This window comes from Trachurus trachurus (assembly GCF_905171665.1).
Source record: "Trachurus trachurus genome assembly, chromosome: 10".
NCBI classification, from domain to species: domain Eukaryota; kingdom Metazoa; phylum Chordata; class Actinopteri; order Carangiformes; family Carangidae; genus Trachurus; species Trachurus trachurus.
Genome location: NC_139894.1, coordinates 5,859,965 through 5,884,458, shown reverse-complemented (window position 1 = coordinate 5,884,458; position 24,494 = coordinate 5,859,965). Strand labels below are relative to the sequence as shown.

The following is a 24,494-nucleotide window of genomic DNA, read 5'->3' as shown; positions in this document are numbered from 1 at the left end:
CTGAAACCAGCGGGGCAAGGTGCAAAATGTACCACAGACCTTTTCCTGTTGGGTTTATACTTGGCAAGAGCTATAAATTTAGTCCATTTGGATCCTGGCCTAAATAAAAAAAGAAGCAATGGATCATTTTTAATGGCACACCCCACCCAGATGACTACGGGAGAGAAGATTTATGAAAGCGATTAATTTATTTAACTGAGGTGAAAGGAAATTGCTTTAATGGGAACTATTTGCCACTCTGAAATCTCCACATTTACACAATGTGGGAAAAAATGTGTAGATTTGCTTCGATAGAATTTATTAATGATTACTGTCAGATTTTTCACGCATCATTGGTGCAGCTGCATTCGAGCTGAAGCTAGCTTGTGGCTAATGGACTATGGTTCACTCCTATAGGAATATATTTATACATTTTCAGCTCTTAAAGTTAGATTCATACATACGACAAGGAAGTCGAAGGAATCCAAAAAATAAAAACTGCAGCAGTTTCATTTTTCCTAAATGAAAGTCGGAGGAAACTCAAATACTGGGAAGTGAGAACGAGTCTTTTGAGGAACATGACGCTTTACAAACCACCGAGAACCTGAGGGCGGCAACATTCTTCAAAAGCTTATAATGGGCTTTACAAAAACCTCATCATGCACAGTTTACACTTGTGTGAGTATAGAAACAATTACAGGTCATTACATTGAAGCAGATTAAGGGAATGTGTGTGAATGGAGTCAAGACAGGATAAAGAGCAGGAATTAATCCACACAAAACAACTACCTGCTAACATTTGAGGGTTTACCAGTGAACTGCAGGTAGGGCGAGGAGGAGGAACTGACATTTTAATGACTACCTTAAAAAAAACATAATGTCCTTTCCTTTGCTGTCTATATAACTCAAGACAAAAAGAAAGAAAAGCAGACTGACAGAGCTGCAGACATCCTCTCTACGGTCCATTAACGTCTTGCAGTCATGACTTGTTTAAAACTGATCCGCTAGTTGCACATGAGCGAGAGCACGGACGCGTTACTTCTGTCTTTTCATGGACAGAGAGGGGAAATTAGATTTTACAGTGTTTGACAGTGAGCGTATTAAAATGCCACACCTGTCTCCTGCGCTGACAAAGAGTGGCTCCAAAGCATCTGTGTGACCTGATGAGCTTTGTTTAACATCACGGATCACATATGTACCCTTATTACAACATATGGCGTGTGTACATATAAAAATAAAGGAAGAGCCTGATATTTTTCTTTTTCTGTTTCACCTTCAACCTCTTTGAGCAACAGGGCAGAAAAAGCAAAGGGAGAATAGAAAAGAGCAAATACGTGGAGCAAAGGAGGCCAGCTGGGGCTAAAAGTAGGTCAAAGGCCATAAGTACTATTCCAGTTCCATGTGTGTATTTGTGTATGCGTGCATCATCCCTGTCTGGTCAGTGTATGGAGGCTGGGGACTGGGTTACATTTTAGGGCAAAATAAAACCAGAGACAGACAAGGAGCAGACATCCTAACAAGAAGTTATGACAGATTACACTCGCTGAGCTTATCTTTTATGTATCTAAGTGGTTTTAAAAGAATGTTACAATGCAAAAAACACCTACAGTATTTCTTGCTTTGTATTTAAAGGGATACGCCAACATTTTTTTTTACATGTCTTGCCTCAATCCCGAGTCCATGACAAGCAGATAGACACCATCCTTTCGACTGTGAGTGCAGTAACAAGGGAGATAGAGCCGTATCACCCGTAATTAGCTTAGCTCAAACACTGGAAGTGCATAGGAGGTAGTGTTAGCCTGCCTCCTACCCAAGACGAAATCAGCAGTCAGAAGCTGATTTCATTTTAGCTCTAAACTCTGTAAATATATCACTTTATCAACATTTCAAACATTTTTAGGTGAGAAAGTAGCCGTTTAGATCAGCAGTGTGTCGTTAATTTGTCTAAATACCAGCTGTTTACAATTTTGTTCGGACGAATTCGGCGCTACTCAAGCTAGTCGTTGTGTCCAATGCACTTCCGGTTACTTTCACAAAATAAAACACCTGTTGCCCTTTACATACAGAAGTGCTTTTACTTTGAAATAGGAAGCTAACCTACCCTCGATGTAGCTAGCTTGAACCAAAATAAACCGTCTTAGCTTGAACCCTCCGTTTTGACCGATCTCGTCCCGTTACCGGCATTTGACCGCTCAAGATGCCTTACCGGAGAGTTTTGTCAGCTCTGAGACGAAGATCGGTCCGTTTAGAGTTGCTGAAGAGTTTCTCTGATGACTTTAGGTGGAGGCAGGCTACAGTATACACTTCCAGCGTTTGAGCTAAGCTAATTACGGGCGATACGGCTCTATCTCCCTTGTTACTGGTCGAAAGGATGGTGTCTATCTGCTTGTCATGGACTCAGGAGTGAGGCAAGACATGTTAAAAAAAATGTTGGCGTATCCCTTTAAGGTGAGTGCAGCTGTGTGCAGTATTACGCTGGGGGATGATAACGTCTATCTATCTTCTCTTGATAAAAATTATATCAGGAAACTACTGAAGGACATTTCTGATTCTGTCTTGAGAGAGAGAGACGATTCAAGTTTATCATCTAAGGTCAAACAGTGACACACTTGCAGAGGACACACAGAGATAAAATGTAGACATGCGGATGGGTAAACAACTTCACTCTATCCAACCTTCACCAGTGACTTTTAACACTTGTTAAGACGGAAAGACTCACGGCAGGTGTTGTTATATGTCTGTGAAGAGCCCCACAGGTCAGGGTCAATTTACTTCAGTATTCAATCAATGTCAGGTTACAGTCACCAGCAGTCGACAGACACAACTGCACAAGATAGTGGCTACCAGAAAGTACAGATTAAACATACAGTCAGTTCGCTTTTGTAAACATTTAACTGTGAACTGACCTTGACAAAATGCCAGTCAGTCCTAATTAAAAATCTTGCCTTTGCGTGGTGAGAATATACTGTATTGTGTGCGTGTTTATGTTTTGTGAACGTCTGCGGAGCGCCTCGTGTCTTACAGATAAGGTCACACAGTTGGTGCAAGATAAGAAATACTTAACAGTTGAATGTGTGTAAACGTTTGTCCGCAAGTGTGTGTGTGTGTGTGTCAGAGGCAACCCAGTGTCCTCGACCTAACTTTTATCAGGACTCTGGAGGCAGACACTGTTACTCATTAATAGCCATGAAAAAACACACACACACACACACACACACACACACACACACACACACACACCTGCCTGGACTATTGGATTACACAGACGTGAACCACTCTCTAAAATGTTTAGGTCTTTTTAGTGCAAAAAATTCTTGAGAGGTGACGTCTCGCCGTGTAAAAGTGTATCTTTGACAAATCTACTGTACCTCAGAATAATATTGTTAACATAGCGCTAAACTCTATTAGCACTGCAGGGGGTCAAAAATGAACAACTATGCATGTAATTCATAAGTGTATATTACCTGCTATTAATGAAGTAGTCTGATATAGTGGACACACACACACACGCACTGCACCACCACCTGCTGTGGTGCCCTTTACTGATAAAGAGGTGAATACTTACAATGAACAAGTCTTTCCTATTGACATAACACAAGGAGATGTGAGAGAAAGAGAGATACTGATTTTATAGGCACCTTTGAGTCAACTTCCTGTCAATTAAATCACTGTAGATAAGCTTCAATTAATTATGAAGGCACATCTGTTACAATATGTTTGCTACTAGCACTGATAGAGAAAATTTATCTGAAGTCTACTTTTAATTTGTTTCATCCACCAAGAACAGCAACACTAACAGCAACAATGTGTGATTGGTTATTTAACATGTGCTAAAGTATTTGTTTTTTGTCCAAAGAAGGTATTATTATGATATCTTTTGTCTAAACTGGCATGTCAAACAGTATTTTGCACCTTCAATGTCTAGATATCTGTATTTTAAGACAAACTGTGGCTGATTTTTAAGCCTGACATCTGTTGTCTCTCTTGCAGACCACTTAGGATTACAAAGAGTATCACAGTTTGAAAAAGGAGACAATACAAGAATTGGACTAGATTATTATAACTCAAACAAGCGGGGGAAAAATAAGGACTTAACGAGGACTCATTTCACATGAATAAAAACAGCAGCTAAGGACACGTTACACTCAGGCTGCTTGTGATTATCCAACTCCCTCCTTCTTCCTCCTGTATTTCCTCCTTTTCTCCCTCAAACGTCCACCACCTCCTCCTCCTCCTCCACCTGTGTGTTTTCTGGTTCATCGGGTGGAGAGTTAGACATTCCAAGCATGCATATAACACAAAACACACACGCACACACACACACACACACACACACACACACACACACAGTCGTCGTGCCCCCCTCCCACATTCCACACCAATCCTCAGCCGTGACTAAGTCCATTTGTTCAGCTCAGGTCACTGTCTCATCTTAACCTACTGTGTGTGCGTGTGTGTGTGTGTGTGAGAGAGCGGGGATTAGGTGTGTGTGTCCGTGTGTGTGTGTCTGTGTGAGTATAACTGCATTTGCTGCTTAACCTATATATGTTTTTGTTGACTGGCATCCTAATGTCTCTCAAAGCCTTAAAGGATAACAACAGCAAAATAAAGATTCAACCATCACAAACCTCCAACCTGTGACCTCTCACCTTTAAAACGCATCCACTTTTCAGCTTAAAAGGGATCAAACCTGCACATCTGCATTACATATACATCAAAAGCAGTGCTGATGGCAGCTAAGGCTGGGTAGTGGTACTATGACATAATTAGGGCACAACTGAACAACATTTACTGCCCTGGTAAGATAGCTGAGGGCTTGTACTCATAAACCACACTTGACAACATGTAATAAATTGTAATAACATTTGTGAATGTGGATTTTACAACTTAAATATAAATATTTATCTGTTATGAAATCATGTTATGGCTGTAATGGATCACAGAAATGTATGAAAAACGTGTATGAATGATGGCTTAAGTCCTGCTCCCTATTCATCAAAAAAATATTCACTGGTTGAATCATTCCTTTCACAAACTAAATATCTGCGTGTGTCCCGGACGGCACATATATACAGTATTTCCCATGATGCAGAGCAAGCCGGGACCGGAGCCAGAGAGGTGTTGACTGAAACACCAAACACACGCACATACATGGGCAATTCCTTAATACCGGCCTGAAATGAATCAGTCATCGTGTCACTTGTAGCTGTCAGTGTGGACTAATCTCTGTCTGTCTGCCTCCCACATGTTTTCTTCATCTCTCTTGTTCTTGTTTTCCTCTCATCATGCTGCATGTATGTGGGCGTGTGTGTCGTAATTACAGAGGGAAACTAGAAAAGAAGAGGGAAAAAAACACAGAACCTACTACGTTACAGTCGTCTTATACCTGTCTAACCCAACAGCACACTATAGGCTTTATGCAGAGCTCCACTACTTCCTGAACTTAAACAAGCTCCTTTACTTCCTGTTTTACATTGTTGGACAAACTGATTAATCCAGGTGTGTCTGACCACTGAGTCAGAGTCACACCTGGATTAATCAGTCTGTCCAATAATGTAAGACAGGAAGTAAAGGAGCTTGTTTAAAGGGATAGTTCAACATTTTGGCAAATTGGCCCATTGCCATAATCCCTGTAGTCATAGCAGTATAGGTTTGTTACCTTTATTTGTCGGTGCAAGCTATTTTTAGAACGGCGGAGCAGAGCCGCGAGCTGCTCAGAGCTACGCTACGGAGGCTCATGGGATTTCTTAGTTTCCCAAATACACAATCCAACAACTCCAAAACGCTCTGGTAGACAAGTTGTGACCTGCACATTCACCACGCTATGAGATAATAACAGAACGTTACGAGACAGAGTTGTTTTAGAGGTAAATACAGAGACTGCTTGCTGAAAAACTGTCCCCGATGGGAACGCACATCAGCGGTTTTGCATGAATTTGCCTCTAAAACAACTCACACAACTTGTCCACCAGAGCATGTTGGAGTTGTTGGATTGTGTATTTGATGAGGAAAACCAAGAAATCCCATGAGCCTCCGTAGCGTAGCTCTGAGCAGCTCACGGCTCTGCTCCGCAAGTAACGGACCTACTGCTATGACTATAGGGATTATGGCAATGGGCCAATTTGCCAAAATGTTGAACTATCCATTTAAGTTCAGGAAGTAGTGGAGCTCTGCATAAAGCCTATTTAAAATGTGACAGATAACAATTTGGGGAAACATTGACAGATCCTTAACTTTTTTTTTTTTATTGTGAAAACAAAAGTAAGAGAAGTAACATAGAGTTGAAATAGTATCTGATTACAAAGCGAATGCCGTCCATTCATACTCACGCAGGTGTTTTCAGTTGTTTTGATTAATTAGCCCGCTGTATAAGTGATGTGGTTGATGCCAAACATGCTCAGGCTGTATTCCTGAGGTGAGGTCTAATCGGGGATATCAAGTGAAAACACCTGTGCAGGTGAGCCATGGGCGTGTAGGGGCTTAAAGTATCTGGAGTCATGGTAATCATGCAGAACTGGTGCTTGAAGAGTGCTCTCTCCTCATATTAAAGGCTGCGACTAATGATTGGTTATATTCTGGTCGTGATTAAGAAACGCTAATACTTCAAAGTTATACTTGACGACTACAAAACGTGTTACTTTCACATTCAATTGCCAGAGTAAACCAACCTCTTCTTTCGTTCACAACTAAAACTAACCACATGTAATCCAGTGTGGTAAAAACCTCCACTACACCACTGATCTGAGAGCTTTCCTTCCCCCCCATCTAGGCTACTCCATTTTCCACTATGTCCCACTGCCGCCCCTAAAGCTCCGCCAACATAACAGTTAAATCCCAGAAAGCAGCCCATAAGTACCTTTGTTAATTACATGTGGAAGAATAGGCCTGTTGTGTCCCGGTGTGATAATGGTGCCAGCACAACAGAGGGATTACCTCCGGATAATACGTACGTACGCTGAGCTGACCAGTGTGATGAAGGGCCATGTAGTGGGAAATAATTAACACAGCTAACTGGTCTGCAGGCCTTTCAGCGAGACGTCAGCACTGTGCGGTTACTGGCAGGGGATTAACGTCCTGGGCTATTTCGCTGCAGCTGTAACCAATATCTGGTTTGTAATTGTTTTTTTAATTTTTTACAGATCTGGTCAATGTTTTGCCTGTTACTTTGGGAAAAATGCAAGAAATGCCAGTCATGCCATTCTCTGGTGTTTTTCAAATTATTAACAATAATCAACACGGGATGCACTGTCTACTTTGGCTGCATGTAAGGTCCTGAAATACTTGCACCACACTGTGCGGTACACACTGTCTCGGTTTCGGGGATATGATGAACTGGTCATTTATGGCAGATGTCAATGAGCAGAGGTTCAATTCATTGTAGACTTTTGCCTCAAAGTGCTTTAGAGCATTCAACACTCTGTCCTCGGACCGTTGATTCGGATGAGTAAGTACTTACAAAACAAACCCTTTAAAGGGCAAAGAAGGAAGAAACCTCGGAAAGAGCAACACAGGAGGGATCCTTCTTCCCAGGATGGACAGACCTGCGATAGATGTTGGATGTGCCACAAAAAATTAATTATAAAGGCAACTGAACTTATTTCAGAACTAGGTTGACTAGATTTAATGAGGCCAAATTCGCTTTCTGCGCAGTCCAGTTCCCAAGATTTACAGTAAAGCCACTAGCTTCAGCTACGTTAGATTTGAATAAAAACATACAACTTTTAATCAAAATTAACTGCTTTTAGAGAAATATTTACCAAGTTGAAGGCCAAAGCACACATTGTGTCCGCTCAGCACTTCAAGTGAAATTCACTTTGTGTAAATCTAAATCCACAGATTACAAAGACACATTAAAAGGCGCCAGTGTTTTCAATCAGAGGACTGATACTGTAATAGCTTCATAATTACAAAGGTTCAACATTTTTGTACTCATTTTGATCAGAAAAGTCAATATTCAGTAAATACCAGATGATAAAAAATGCATTTCTCCATCCACACCAGTGCGTATGTCCACACCAGTGTTCCCATCTTGCTGAACCCACCCCCACGTCTCTCACACTCATCTCACATTCCCGCTGCCGTATGGATTCCACATTGACAGCTGGCACTGGGAAAAAAGACGAGCGGGTTTGTGTCTCCTCATGTGTGGTGGTTTTCAACTTTGTGCCATGTTTTAGTTTCAGTGTTTTTTAGTCTTCACGCAAGATATGCCACAACAAGGAAAACCAGCCAAAAAAAACAAAACAGTTAAACGCCCACTATGGTCATCTGCATAAAGTCCCTTTGGAAGAGGACTTTAGTGCATTTCCTGCTTTAGTAGAAAAAAAACAAAGTATGAAAAAACAGAAGACACAGATCTCTGAATACCTTGTGAGTGCTGTAATTGTGAATACAATAATGCAACATTAAATTTGCTAAACTTTTATACATAATGCTACATAATACATATGATATGTACTCATGAGATCATGTCAAGCATGTATTTGTATTGTTTTGTGTCTTGTTTAAGTTTAAACTGGGATAAATAAGAGCTCAACACTACAAGCACAATGTCATAGGTAAAAGCTGCAGCAACAGCTTTGAAAAAGTATTTCCTAAAGCTGTCTGCCTTAACATCCTGCCCCTGATCAGCCCCCACTTCCTGGGGTTGAAGGTCATCTGAACGTGTAATAAACAACCAACAAGACGAGTCTGCGGCTCACTGTCCATAACATGTCAATCACACTGGTGGTATTTTGGGGGGTTTAACCCTTCTCTTGTGTTCGGGTCACCAGTGACCCGTTTTCAGGTTTTAAATGCATAAAAGTACCACATAGATTTGTTTATAGCATCAAGGCTTTTAGACTTTGTCAGAAACCTCTATTTAAACAAAATAAAACCAAAAAAACTTTAACGATAAGAACAATTATGAGAGTTCAAACTGAAATCATAAGTGCAAAACCAACCTTTTCGTGGATAAGGAAGCCTAACAATGTAACCAAGAGATGAGAAACAAATGGGATGATAAATAATTGCTTTACTGTGTTTTACAGCTGATTTGAGACAGCATAGATGGCAGTAGAAAAGAAGAGGAAGGTTACATTGAAGCCAAGGGGCATACTGACAAAAAAGGCCCAGAGACCCACACCAAAAAATATTAAAACCAAAATGTTCATGGATAAGGAAGCCTAACAATGTAACCAAGAGAAGAGAAACAGATTGGATGAAAAAAAAAAAAGTTTTTTGTGTATTTTACAGCTGATTTAAAACATGGGTCAAAACTAACCTGAACACCATAGATGGCAGTAGAAAGCTGATATAAGACGAAGGTTAAGGTATAGTCCTCCTGGCTATGGCAGTCAATAACACACACATACAAAAACACACAACTGCCCTGAGTGCTGCTGCGTCACCCACCCCCACCCACCCTCCCCCTCCCTACAAACCCAATCTGACAGGCTGAAGCCCAAAGAAAACAAGGGTCTGTGTCTCCTGTCCCAGCGATCACCTTTCAACATCTCATTTGTAACGCCATCAGGAATAACAGCTGGAGACTGTGTGTGTGTGTGTGTATGTAGGTGGGGGTTAAAAATGGGTTGGGAAGGGTAGAAGAGAGAGAAACCATGCAGCAGAGACAAAAAAAAAAAAAAAAAAAAAGTGGCAGAGGAATTAAAATGTCAGAGAGCGAGATAGAGGCTGACAAAGAGAACAGACAGATCAGACAGAGGGTGAGATCTAGAGGCAGTGGAGAACAATTAGATGACTGACACTCACACAGACCTCCCTGTAGACAGTTTTACTATTCAGTTCCACCTTTAAAAAGAACAGAGAATAAGGGAAAATACCATCCAGCTTAAGAGATTTGCAAATTTTATGACAACTTTAAAGGTAACCCTCAAAAATGTGAGCGGCGTTTGATTGGAAACACCATTTAAAAAAAAAGATGTGTAATAATTAGCGTATGGTAGGCTACTACTACAGTGTTAGGAGTATGCACAAGAGTCTCACATGGATGCTGGTGGAGGAGAGACTGGCTTATAGTCTTATAATGTTTTTGAGAAAGACTTATACCTCACATAAACCTGTTTTTTGGTTTTTACAACTTCAACCGACAAATGTGAAACATAGTTATAGTACTAGACAGGCCTCAGGAAACAACTTCACCTTGCCTTTACCTAGAACCAATGCACTCAAAAGGTCAGTTATGTATAGAGCTGTAGCTCACTGGAACAGTCTCCCCCCACACTTGATTACAACCACGGGAATGTCCAGTTTTAAAATGAAACTGAGAGAAGCTGTGTTTCGTCATAATATTATGTTGCAATAAACTACAATTAAATTATGTTAAGTGGAATTCAATCAATACATCTGCGTTGAACAACTTGGTATTAATGCTTCAGGTTACTAACTATTGTATAATCATGTAAAAACTATATTATTCATTTTGATCATGTTATCTCATTTACATTGCACTATTTAATATGCATTTCTATAATCATGTTGATATACTCAGGATAAATGATTTTATGTAATTCTTTGTATAAACACTGTATTGTTGGAATAATTGTTTGATTTAATGTGGACCCCAGGAAGAATCTTTATGAAGACTAATGGGGATCCAAAGAATACAATAAACAATAAACAATAAAACAGTTTCTGACAGATAAATAAAGTTATTGAACTGAGACAGGGTGCAGGGTGACAGACAGAGAGCAGATAAAGGTGAAAGCAGTGTGTGTGCGTTGTCCTGTGGGGTTCCTGGTGTGTTATTGCAGTCTCCTCTGGTGCTGGCATGTGCTTTCTCTGACCCTACCTTTCACACACACACAAACACACACACACACATGGGCGTGCACAAACCCACGCACACACAACTGTCCCTGAGCCCTCCCTGATCCACTCGCTGCCCTTTGACCTGCAGTGCTGTAGCGCTGACCAAACATACCCCAACCCCACTGAGACCACAATACAGCTCTGTGGCGCCACGACCCACACAATACTCTGCACTGTGTATAAGAGACATGGAAGCTGGGAAAGAAAGAGGAAGAGAAAGAACATATTGAAAAAAAAAAAAAAATTCTCAATTACCTGTGACAACTAACAATACAACTGCAATACCAGATGTATACAACTCGAAGAAAAACATATTTTCTGTGCCACAAAATGTCAAGAAAGCACAAGAGACAGCATACACAGTCATGTTTGTGTGTGCTAATATGAAAGGGCACTAGACATTGGGGTAAAAGAAAATTTGACAATGACGAATAACAAATAATTACACGGCTTTAAAGAGGAATTTCAGCTGTTTCTACTCTATTCCCGCCATACCTTTCTATACTCAAAAGCCTTAAGTATACCCCTGTAATTATGAGATCATGCACTCACTCACTGTCTCTGTATTTTGTCTACATATGAACTGTACATAATGCACATGTGCTATCTGAATATATGATATGCATGAATGACACAACACAACAACATTGTTGCAATTTACATAAGTGGTACAATCGTAAAAACATGGAGTCACTCACTGTAAACATCAGCCTGAAACAAGGAGTTGGACCAGGCTGATAGAGAACATGTGATGCTGTCAGACAGGGGGACTTGATGATTTTTCCTACAACCTCTAGGAGAGGGAGAAAACTTTATATTATGGGGTTTCAAATCTCCTAGCTTAGAGGAATAGTTCAACATTTTGGCAAGTTGGCCCATTGCCATAATCCCTATAGTCACAGCAGTAGGTTCGTTACCTTTAGTTGTCGGTGCAAGCTATTTTTAGAACGGCGGAGCAGAGCCGTGAGCTGCTCAGAGCTACGCTACGGAGGCTCATGGGATTTCTTGGTTTCCCTCATCAAACTCATCAAATACACAATCCAACAACTCCAAAAACGCTCTGGTGGACAAGTTGTGACCTGCACAGTCACCACGCTATGAGATAATAACAGAACGTTATCAGACAATTACAAACCAGACGTTGTTTTAGAGGTAAATTCAGAGACTGCTTGATGAAAAACTGTCCCTGAAGGCAACGTGCATCAGCGGTTTTGCATTAATTTGCCTCTAAAACAACTCTGCCTGGTAACGTTCCGTTATTATCTCATAGCGTGGTGAATGTGCAGGTCACAACTTGTCCACCAGAGCGTTGTGGAGTTGTTGGATTGTGTATTTGATGAGTTTGATGAAGGAAACTAAGAAATCCCATGAGCCTCCCTAGTGTAGCTCTGAGCAGCTCATGGCTCTGCTCCGCCGTTCTAAAAATAGCTTGCACCGACAATTAAAGGTAACGAACCTACTGCTATGACTATAGGGATTATGGCAATGGGCCAGTTTGACAAAATGTTGAACTATCCCTTTAAGCTTCACAATATCTCTCCAAAAAGCCTTCTCCTGCTATCTTATCTCCCTCTGTTTCTTTTTGTGGCCCCCTCCTCCCCACAATCACACATCGTGTCTTCACATCACTGCAAGACACCATCGACCCCCGCAGAGAGCGTCCAGACAACCCCATTACTGCCCCCACCATTAGCAATGTCAAAGCAAACATTGACTTTATCTAAATGCGGGCTAATAGCCTTTAACATTAACAGGCCCTGTAAAACAACAGAGGCTGCAAAAGTGGGGTGTGGGAGGGAGCCGGCCCTTAAGGTCGCCACTCAGTTTCCTGCAAATGGGCTCATGTCGGTACTGGTTAAATCTTACAAGGCACAAAATACAGACACTGATTGTATCATGTTAGGTTTAAATTATTCTTAACATAACAAAATATCAGCTGAAGAACCGCAAGTCTCACAGTAGACTGTACAGACTCAACATCGGTGATGCATACATTCAATCGCTACAAATTAAACCTTAGTTAATAGGGAAAAGAAATTGTCTAAATAGGAAAGAGGTTTGCATTTGGTCTTTTTAACCAGCAGGACAACATTTGGCCCTGACATTAGGATTTAACAAGAGGAACTGAAAGAGTCATTCATGCTCTTTGAAGCTCCCCTTTGTCTGCTAATCACCACGTAATCAGCTATACACACAGAGACTGAGAGTTGCTATCACCACCAGAAATTGAAGATTAACACTCTTTAGGGGTGTCATCTTTCTTAATTTTGCAATGAGAGTGAATTTTTTCTTGGGTCATCCTCACTGTCTTCAATTTAACATCACAATAAACTTAAACTAAACAATATTATGAATGTTAACATGTAGCTTTGTATTTAGTGAAGTTACTTTTCTGTAGAAAATGTAAAAAATGATAAAGATCCACCTGGAAGCCAGATGCCCACCTCCACCACCATGAGGCCATATACTGCTTATCAGCATGTCAAATGGTATTTACGATAGTGAGCTGTGACTTAGGACGCACTGCATGCTTAAACAACAGGAGCGATGTGTGGAGGAGATTTATTGATGTGAATCTATGAGTGTGTCTGTTTACAATGAGGCATCTGTTTGAAGCATCTGTCTGTGGTATGCAGTTGTTTACTCTATGAGGAATCAAGATGCTCTCCTTCTTCTCCTCCATCTCTTTCTCTGTTCTTCACATGCAGAGACCACTACCAGTCCAACCAGAAATGTGTGTGGCTGCTGCTGTTTATCAGCATCGTAAGCTGACATCCCTCTGGGACACTGTGTGGTTAACAACACACAACAGTATCATTAAAACTCAAATTGACACGATGCCTTAAAATGTATTTACTTTTTTTATTAAAAGAGGAACTATGCACATCCGGTTGCTTTTCCGCTGTTTTGCTAACCGTCCTCCCGGCCATGTGCATTTGTTTACAACAAAGCCGGCAAGAAATCAATCAATAGAGCGGTAGATAACGTTATATATCATATAATATGTATGTATATACGACATGTATATTTGTGTAGTTTAATCTGTCATAAACAAGAGGCCGCGATCTTGCAAAGCTGATTTTCAGCCAAGAGACGCAATAAGTGACACGCACGTGGAAGGCAGAGAGCCTCCATTCACCCTTGTAACAAGTTAAGTAATTTATTAAACCATCACAATTACTCCAAAGCTGTTTAATTAAGGTGAAAATGTAGCATAGTTTAGCTAAAAATCCTGCATACTGTAGTTCCTCTTTAAGACTATTTGCTACTTTCACCAAATCCAGTTATCTCCATACGGATGTATTCAAAATATTTGGCACATCCAAAAAACAGTCTAAAAACACAGAACTAAATTATATCAAATACAGAAAAGCAACAAAATTCTTATACAATTAAACAACTGTAAACCAGAACATGTTGGTTAGGCTACTGAACATCCAGGGAACAGACATTGAGGTGGTGACATCTTATAAGTACCTGGGTGTTCACCTGAACAATAAACTGGACTGGACAAACAACACAAATGCACTTTACAAAAAGGGCCAAAGCAGACTCTATCTGCTTAGGAGGCTGAGGTCTTTTGGGGTGCAGGGGGCACTCCTAAAAACCTTTTTTGACTCTGTGGTGGCTTCAGTAATTTTTTACGGTGTGGTCAGCTGGGGCAGCAGCATCTCAGTGGCAGACAGGAAGAGACTGGACAAACTTATTAAGAAGGCCAGCTCTGTCCTGGGATGCCCCCTCGACCCGGTGGAGGTGGTGGGAGAGAGGAGAATGATGGCTAAGCTGTCTTCCCTCAGGAACAACGACTCCCACCCCCTGAAAGACACCTTGACTGCACTTGAAAGCTCCCATAGCGATAGACTCCTTCACCCCAAGTGTGTGAAGGAGCGGTATCGCAGGTCTTTCCTCCCTGCAGTTGTGAGACTGCACAACAGGCACCGCTCTCGGTAACCCCCCCCCCCCCAAAACTTGGACTATTGCACATAGGCTACTGCACTTTACTGCAATTATTGTTGTGTGATGTTTTTTATTCCTTTTGTTTTATTCTGTTTTTCTCTTTTTATCCTGTTGTTATTTGTTGCTGCTGCTGCACAAATGTAAATTTCCCCACTGTGGGACAAATAAAGGAATCTTAACTTAACTTACAATGTACATTTCTCAACAAGTGGTGCATGTGAATAAAAATAAATGCCCCCTGTGTCTCATGTATATCTGCAGAAACCTTACGACCATGTCAAATAAAACCACATCCAGGAGTGCAACAGATACTGAAAAGTAAAGTCTAGACTTGAAGCTATTGGTTGAATTGACAGAAAATCAATCTGAAACAATTAGTTTAAGAAATCTTTAAGTCCCTGGGTCCAGCTTCTCTTCCGCTAGTTTTACTTGTTTACTTAGAAAGTAAACTGATCATTTTAGGACTTTGGACTGGTGATGGTGGTGGGATGAAGCAGGTATATGAAAACACCATCTTGGATTCTGGGAGTTTGTGACAGAAATTTACTGAAATTTTACAAACCAAATGAAAAATCAATGTATCAGCAGATTAATCAGTACACAGGTCAAAATAATGGTTCATAGTGGCTCTACTTTGATCCGTCTGTTTGCTAGTTTCAGGCTCTGATGTTTATTCATTGCCCTCTTTACCAGACCACAGTTCTCCCCTACAGTACATATCATGGTTAGTATTAGGATGCTAATTACATTCCTCCCTAATGAGTGTGTGGGACAGGGGTTTGTTAAGTTATTGTGGGCTGTGTGTGTGTCTGAGTGTGTGTGTGCATACAAGTGTTAAGTCATATTTATGTGTAGTTGTATACATTTCCAGCATCTGTGCAAGTGGTTGTTTACGCTCCACACTGTCTTTCTGTTTGTCTGCAGCGGCGATGCTGCTGCCTCCTCCTCCATGTGCATCTCTGTTTTGGCAGCTTCAATGCAACGAAGATGCATTTTTAATGCTTGTGGCCCTTTACACTGAACAACACCACAACAAATGAACCCTCTCATCTCTGTGTCTGCTCCTCTCCCTTCCTGCATGCGGATAATGGGTGGTCTGTGGAGCACAATCACCCGGAAAACATTAAACTGTTTAGACAGTTCAAGTGCATCAGGAAACCATGTACACAACCCACACTCATCATCTCATTTCTGGTTATGTTTTTTCTTCTCTCAATCTTCTTCCAATGATAGTGGGGTAGACATGAAAGATGTGACCATGCTGTAGGTCCCTCCAACACACAGCATCACAGATATAAGCCAATAAAACCCCCCCCAAAAAAACATTTCTGCTGCTGCAGTAACTTTAATAATCCAGTATCCTCTCTGCCCTGCAAGTTTCACATCTGTCTCATGTAAATATCTGACATGCTGATAACCATCTGACATACACGTGGCATTTCACATCACATGCACAATTAACATATGTATTTGTGTGCAGTGCAGAGGCATGCACAATCACAGCCATTCACACAAAAACCAATAAACAAATGGTCGATCTGTTCAGTGCCTTCAAACTGTCTAATTTTGTTTTTGATTTTCTGTTCCTCATCCCCACCTGACTCTTGGCATACTCTCTGATGAACTCTGTCAAAACGCAACATCTGCTCGGCTAAAATGACTTTCCCTGCGACTCCCCCTGTTTAATGCCAGTGAAAAAAAAAACAGTGCAGAAGGAAGCTGTTACTGCTGCATTCAGATGGGATGTGACCAAATTTTGATACTCATTATTATAATAGTTGGAAAATGCGCTTTGCAGCTGCAGTGGAAGCATTTCAAAGTAATATTACATCATCTACATATGTCAAAGAGTAAAAAAGTCCACCAACACACAATGGAACGGACACACGAACGCAGCATCCAGCAGCAATAGCGGTTGTGGTTTAATAGTTCAGCAGCATCTTGCTAAATACATTGATTCAATTTCCTGTTGAAATTTAGATGAAAAGATCAATACCACCCTCATAGCTGACAATTTAATATGAAGCTATGGCCAGACAGGGTTAGAGTTAGCTTTTTTAGCATTTAGAGTGGAAGGAAGGAAACACATCTCCTGGTTGCAGCTTCGTATTTAAGAATTTGAATGACGTTCTCATCTACCTTTCAAAAAGAAGGCAAATAAGCATACTGAATGCTTATTGAAACTATTGACAGTAAAAAAAAAAGTATGTTCAAGTGGAGGAGAATGAAATTCTACACAGTTGAACCTCACCCGGCCCAGAGCAGCAGGTAGCCCAGAATGCACTGGCCAACTACAGGTCTTTGACCCCGGCGTCCCGAGCTCACTGCTGTTCAACCAATAGGGGAGAATGCTAATCTCTCAGCTGCTCAGTCTCATGCTCAACAACAACACACAAGCACGCGCACACAGCCGAGACGCCAGTGCAGTGCGGTTGTGTTGTGTAAGCCTCTGGAGTGCACTTTATATGACATCTGCTGTAATAAATGCATGGATGTTGCATCTTTGTGTCTGTATCTCTGACTGGGCTTATCTCTGTGTGTCTTTCTTTCTTTCTGTCTCTTCTGCTATCCATTTTACTCTCTTCTGCAAATGTATCTCTCTCTGTCCTCTTTCACTCCCTCCATCTCCTTGTTTTTTTTTCTTCATCTCTCTGCAATGCAGCCGTCCAGCCACTCAAAACGTCCCTGCTTCCAATCACAAATCAGCTCTCACAGTGGAAAACAGACTTCAATGCCATGTGATGCTCAAGTCCAAGGACACCCAGAGAAAAATAACTTCCAGTAACAATCCTTTAAAACTGCCTGGCTTTTCTTTGTGTCCATTAATCCATGTGCTGTGCTGCTGCCATTTCACTGGAACAAGCCATGCTGCAGTATACGGTCATTTCAGAGCACTTCTGAAAGTAGCGTTGGACGTTATTTCCTGGATTTATACAATAGCTGCCTTACATTTACTGTATAGCTGAATGCTGCGTGGAAAAGGGACTGCCCATGGCTGACCTTGTCACAAAGAAGTTCATGTTTCAATTCTTAATGCCCTGGCTCATCTCATGATAACTTTTTATTGTTCATTGTTAATGGCGTTGCCTTGAGCAACATCTCAGTTATCACCAAGAAGTCCTTCACCAAGATGTTTCCTTGTGTCATTTCTTGGAGCGCAGCGAAGAAGGCAACAAATCAGCCAGTGAGAGGACGTTTCTTCACAATCATTTTTAATGAAATCTCTCCTGAAATTACTTAATATAATTTTAGACTGGAAATTGTTATAATGAGTCCGTCTATTAAATTATCTTAGGTTTTCCCTTTTCTGTGCAGTTGCAGTTGGCCCACACCCTGCTGAGAGACAGTTATCCGGCCTGTCCCACCTTCCTTGAGGCACATTCTGAGGATCTTTACTCTAAAGCCTTTTAGTTGGGCTCTTTTTTCTGTCTTTCTGGCATTTAGGAAGGAGATTAGGCTACTGTAGATTTGTTGTTCACTGTAGTGTAGTTCCACCGTGAAGCTGCTGAATTAGCACAAGCTATCCTGAAAACTACGGTATACAGTATATGCAATTTGTGTCATTTTGTGCAACTTCTCAAGATGCTTGCACAGGGCAAAGCGGTGAGAAACCTGCAACAGTTTGATGAAAGTTGTTGAGGATGTTATCTCTGTCTGAGGTGACAATCTCAGCGGAAATCTGGCAACAACATGCTTACAAGCCAGTTGGACCATTGCTGTCAAAAGTAAGGTTTTTGTTTTGGGTTTGTTTGTTTTTTTGCTTGGTCTTGGCACCTGAGATTGCTCTGACTTGGATTATTTGATGTGAAAAAAGCTGGTGTTGGAAAAAATGCAAAAAAAAAAAGAAATTGCATGTGAATGTTGCTGAATTGGTTTGAGTCTGTAAGTTCCTGGTTTATAAAAAAATCTGTTGAAAATTACACTTTCTGGTGTTCTCATGATCCATTTTTTAGATAACTCCTCTGTTCAATATTATACTGTAACCAAAGAATGCTACAGATGAGATACAGACAGGGAACAGATGACAGGCCGCATTACTCAAAACCACAAGTTCACAATTACATGGTATGAACCTCAGACAAGACCACCTAAACCAAGCGTCCCTCTCTCAACACACACACACACTCACACACACACACACTGGTCTGTGGAGAGGCCTTTCAGCTGCCTCTTCACAGTCTATATCAAACATGCAATACCAAAACTAATGCAAAAAAATAACAAATATCTGATTGCCTTGTCACTGTAAATGCGTCCTTCCTTGCCATTACTGCTCTATATTACTTACTGCAGGCAAATGTAGCAAGAAACATTAGCACTTAAGTGTCTAATAGGGACATAATGGTTTTTTGTTTCCTCTGTCCTCATCACGCTCTCCTGCCCTTTCTCTCACACCGCTTTCTTTAATATGTTTCCTTTCCTTCTTCATTTCCCCTTTTCCTCCTCACTCCCTCTCCTTACCTCCTTTTCCCTACTTAACCTCTTTCTCTTATCATCCATTATGACACTCTACAGTCTTTCTATCTTTCTCCTCTATTCTCCCTTCCTTCCTTCCTTCCTCACCCCCACCTTCTGTCTCGCTGTGCTGCCTGCCCCGGTCCCATTGACAGACTGCAGGCGGTGAGGGGGAGGAAATGCTGTGGCATTGCACAGCAAACATCCCTAATAGGCTAATCTAATCTCATCTCTTTGCGGTCTATGACCCTGTGTTTACTTTCAGCCCCGTGTCTGCACGCTGGCTTGGCCGTGCCTCGCTGAATGCAGCTTTGTTCCCACTGAAAACTCATCATCGGTGTGATCTTGGGAATGGGCGCCAGCTCTGTGACCGTCTGCCCATAATGCCTGCAGGCTGGAGATCATTCTCATCTATGTGCAGCTTCTGTAGCCGTTGTTGTTGTTTGATTTGATGTTGACAAGTCGAGTGCTGAGGGTACAAACTGCAGTGCTGACCCTAATCACTGAGGTCCCTGTGTGGGTGTTCAAATTATATCTTGGACTTGGAATACAACATTTTATTCTACAACAAAACACAGTAGCATATTTGAAACCTCACTCTGAGTATGAAGCTCCCAAGGCACCTGACTATAATAATAGTAATAATCATAATAAGTCAGTCAAAGTTCACTCAATGTCTCAAGGGCAAAAACATTCATTATGTGAAGTTCACCCAAGGACAAGTGTCTGCAGATACTCCGTAATCAGAGCAAATGTGTGACTTCAACATGAGCCAAATACAAAATAACAAAGAGGCACTAAGTTTTTCAGAGCACACAATCAAAGTGATTCCAGAGAAAAAGTGCTAGAAAAGACAAAAAAAGGAGTAAGAGAAAGATGGGGGAATGTCCCGCAATTACTATTGTCCACCCATCAGGATTTTTGCTTTAATGACACTGCTGTCTCTTCAGTCACAGTCACAGCAATCAAAGCAGCCTGTTTCATAACCACAGTATTTTTCCAAAAAGGAGATTGTGGTTGGAACAGAAATGTGACAGCAACATAAGAAGAAGAATACAACAACAGAAGATTTCACTATAATAAATTACTCCATGTCAAACGGAGACTTCTCAGTTTGTCAGCTGCAGTGATTTACTTTATCTGCGCTGCACCGTACTGACAGTACTGATTACTGCAACACGCCAACTCTACTGAAATAAGTGCTGCCGTTACTCACCTCTGGCAGCAGTGGACACCAGCAACATCTCCAGAAACACGCAGACCCAGAGAAGCTTCATTTTGGCTTCGTTTTCAGGGGGGAGGGAAGCTCGGCCTCTTCGGTCTGAAGGGTACTAAAAGAGGAAAAAGAAAACATGAAGTTGTTTAATAAAGGATAGCAGCAGGTGAGATATTTGTACTGAGTAATATGCTCTCATTATTATGAATGTTTACTTTGGTCTTGTAGATAATATCTGTGTCATTTATCAACAGAGCTGTACTGTGTGTGCACCATCACAGTAATTTATTCCAAAAACCCACAAACCACATTCATTAAATCACCATCTGATGTTTTTTCTTGATTAATCGCTGCTAAAGTAGCTGCTGCTGCAATTACAACATAATTCACCACCAACTGGCTGATAGCAGGTTGAATTTTAGAAAAAAAAAGTGTGATATATTATAACATACATGCATCTCATGTTAATCTATATTGATTGACCCCCCCACCTCCAAACAATACACAAACACCTCTTAAAAAGTGTACTGTTCTCTTGTTTTAGGTCTATTGTGTCTGCTAAGTGTCCTCTTGATCTACAGAAATCCATGGGAGTCAGAGCAAAGTATCACCGCGTGGACAGACACCACTATAAATCTGTTCAGATCCTACCGAACAGCAGCAGAGACTTTCTTCGAGTCGAACCATTTTCCTTACAGATTTATTCAGTCCACCTGTCCGTAAGTCTCCCCTTACAGTGGTTTTAATCTTTCCGACACATAAATTCTCCCTTGAACCTTATGAGATCTTATTTCAGTACTTCACATGCTATATCTTTGATCAGGATCCCGTCAACCTCAGCGTAGTCTTGGTTCACCAGAAACTGTTACACACTTTACAATACAGGATAATTGATTTGTGGCAATTGAGTGGAGATATTTAATCTGCATGAGACAGCTTTAGTCACAATTAAACAGTAGTTTACTGATTTTATTAGGATAACAGATCATAGATAGACCTTAAATTCATAGATCCCATTATTAGATTTCAAATAAAAGTAGTTGAAAATAGCTGGATATTAAAACATTTCTTTAAAGTGCCTGTAACTTCTGAGTGCTTGCATTTGTATTATCCCAGACTACAGTGTAATGTGCTTTAGCAAATCACTTGTTTAACAGTTATACAGGCAACATTTATCAGTTTACTTGAATGAAATGACCATGAAGTCTGGTCCTATTCAACCAGTAAAGCACAATAGTAGCTCCTTAACACACCATGTCGCTCTCGGTTTGTATGTATGGTTGTGACTTCTTCATAAATATATAAGTTAAGTGTTATATAATATAATACAGCAACAGTTATGCCTTGATTAACAGCGTCTGCGGATCAAATAAGTCAGGTTTATAGAAATATGACAATGTTGAGTCAATTTAAAACTTCAATACGTTTTTGTAAAATAAAATTCAACAGCATAAAGGTAAACGCTGATAGAGATGGATAGATGTTCACCACAGAGACTGTATGAAGTGCAGCATGCACGTTAAACTTTTACACCTTTTTTTGTTAGATTATGTGATTATTATAGTAACTTTGCCTGATGAATAAAGATCCGACTTACTGTAAAACTCCCAGCAGTGATGTTATGTCCTCAGTGAGTTACCCGCTGGTCACCTGCACGGTTACCATGCCGTTATCCCGCAGTAAATGACTTATTCACCTCCTTTCCAGTGATTTTAATGATTTCGATGACTTAATCCGTGATTGAAACCGATAATAATTTACACACGTGAACAGACGCCTCTCTCAGCGAAACGCCAAACTGTGGTAAATAAGTAACTTTGGCAAAGTAGGTGCGCAAAGTTGGTTGTAACTTACCGAGCGATAAATGTGAGAATAAGTGGAAAAAGAATAAAGATATATGAACTAAGGTCAAACACGTGAACACTCTGAATGCAGGGCTGTAGTATTTCTGAATGACAGTCCGCGTGTAAAGCGCTCGAGGGAGAGCAGCCACAGGAGCGAGGAAAGACAGAGAAGAGGGAAACAAAAACTTTTTCTACATTTCTCCTCAGACTGTTAAAATGAAAACCTCAACTCTATATCCACACATTCGCCTCCAGCAGCGGTTCAGCGTCCAAACTTCAGCCGCAGGCGAGAAAACAAACTTGCGTCGACGGAGTTGTCCCAGCGCCGAACTTTCGGCCAATCAGAGGCCAGGCCAATCAGAGAGCGGACCAATCAGAGGGCGGGAACGTGCTAGACAAATTTGGAGCGGTCACAGTGGCGAGGAGGGGGACATTAACCCAAATTCACTTAAATCATTAAACAGGAGGAACAGAAATTAAACATTTAATGGGTTTCACTGTCCTCCAAAGCACTTTGAGAGGAGATACACGAGACTGTTGGGTATTTTAATTTCTATTAATAACTTGATGATGATGATGATAATAATAATAATCATAATAATAATGATGCTGCTGCTGCTGATGATGATAAAAAATAGTAATAATAATGTATCAGTAGTGAATGAGCAGATTGTCTGTAGTATTTTCTAATTTGAGCATGAAGCCTCATGCATGTACAGTCAGTTTTCTCCAAGCAGCCAGTGTTATGAACCAACTCTGCCACCTTATGGTACTAAAAGGTTAGTACACCAATATCTCTCATCAGTAAATGTGGTTCTTGGACATGTCCTGCTGCACTGGCAGGTATCCAGAGAATCTCTCCACAAAAAAATAAAAAATAAATAAAAACTACCATGACAATGTCTTCTTGTTTCACAGCACACATTCTGACATGTCAGAAAACAAAGTGACTATATGACAGTGAGTTAACACACACGCAGTGGTGGACAGTAACGGAGTGAATTTATTTGAGTACTGTACTAAAGTACATATCTAGAGGATTTGTACTTTACTTGAGTATTAGATTTCTTTGGTACTTATTACTCTTACTTGAATACATTTCCAAGACAAATATTTTTACTTTTACTCAACTTAATTTCTAGAAGAGCTGAAAAGTACTTGTTACTTTCAGGTCTGCTCTTTCTTTTTTTCTAAAATCCTATTGGACACAAGCTGTGTTTGTCAAAGAAGGAAACCCTAACCCCTAAAAGCAGCTCATCAGTGCAGCTGGTTTCAAAGAGTTAATTCTCAGAAACAAGAGTTAAAAGGTCCTTAAATCCATTTAGAAATAATTGTAGTAATTCATTGATGTGAAAAATAAGAAATTTACTCTTACTCTTACTTTTACTTAAAGTAAATTTAAAAGCATGTACTTTTGGATACTTAAGTACCTTTAAAAGCAAGTACTTTTTTACTGTTACTTGAGTAACATGTCGACTGAGCTACTTTTACTTGTAACGGAGTAAATTTTGACCAGTAGAATTTTACTCTTACTCAAGTACTGGGGTCGAGTACTCTGTCCATCTCTGCTAAAAACAAATAAAAACTACCACGACAATGTCTTCTTGTTTCACAGCACACGTTCTGACATGTCAGAAAACAAACTACTAGACGATGACAGGTGTGAGGTGTTACTCATAACATTAACAATGACTATATGACAGTGAGTTAACATACAATACAAAGACACATTCATCATCGGCAGCAGCATCATTCATGACAGTTTCACTCTGATCAGTCACAATCTTGGTAACTGGACAGTCTTACATCTTAAATCATATTTCCATCACTATCATTACTATTGCTTTCATGGATACCAGCAGTATTCGGTGTAGATAAGGAACTAAGATAAAGCGCTCTTTTCTTTTCTACATGGTAGGGCTGCAGTGCCACCTCCTGGTCATGAGAGGAACAGCAAACCGCCGCCACCATCCTGCTCCTGGCAGCACTGGTGTCTCACTGGTGTGAAGATGTTCTAATCAATATTTTTCTATTGACTTAAATCATGATTCAGTGTCTCTGTGTCTAACATTAAAGTAATGTCTAATACTCCTGAGCTAACAGTGACATGACATCTCACCCACTCTGTGACTCTGATTGATCAGAGGTGTGTGTTTTTCAGCTTTTACAGCTGCTTCCATAATTCAGCTTTACGTTTTTCTAGTCTTACATGTTTACTCAACTGTGTATGT

The 24,494-nt window shown here is 40.6% G+C and overlaps 1 protein-coding gene across 1 annotated transcript in view; it reads right to left on the bottom strand.

Annotated features, from left to right (window-relative positions):
* fgfrl1a (fibroblast growth factor receptor like 1a) overlaps window positions 1-22,538 on the bottom strand; it is a 94,406-nt gene extending 71,868 nt beyond the window's left edge. The window contains exons 1-2 of the mRNA XM_083980688.1: window positions 22,017-22,538; window positions 20,420-20,534 (exon numbers count right to left, since the gene is read on the bottom strand). Of these exons, the coding sequence (XP_083836814.1) occupies window positions 20,420-20,480 (61 nt within the window). The 5' untranslated portion in view covers window positions 20,481-20,534; window positions 22,017-22,538. The remainder of the gene's footprint in view (window positions 1-20,419; window positions 20,535-22,016) is intronic.
* Window positions 22,539-24,494: the final 1,956 nt, after the last annotated feature.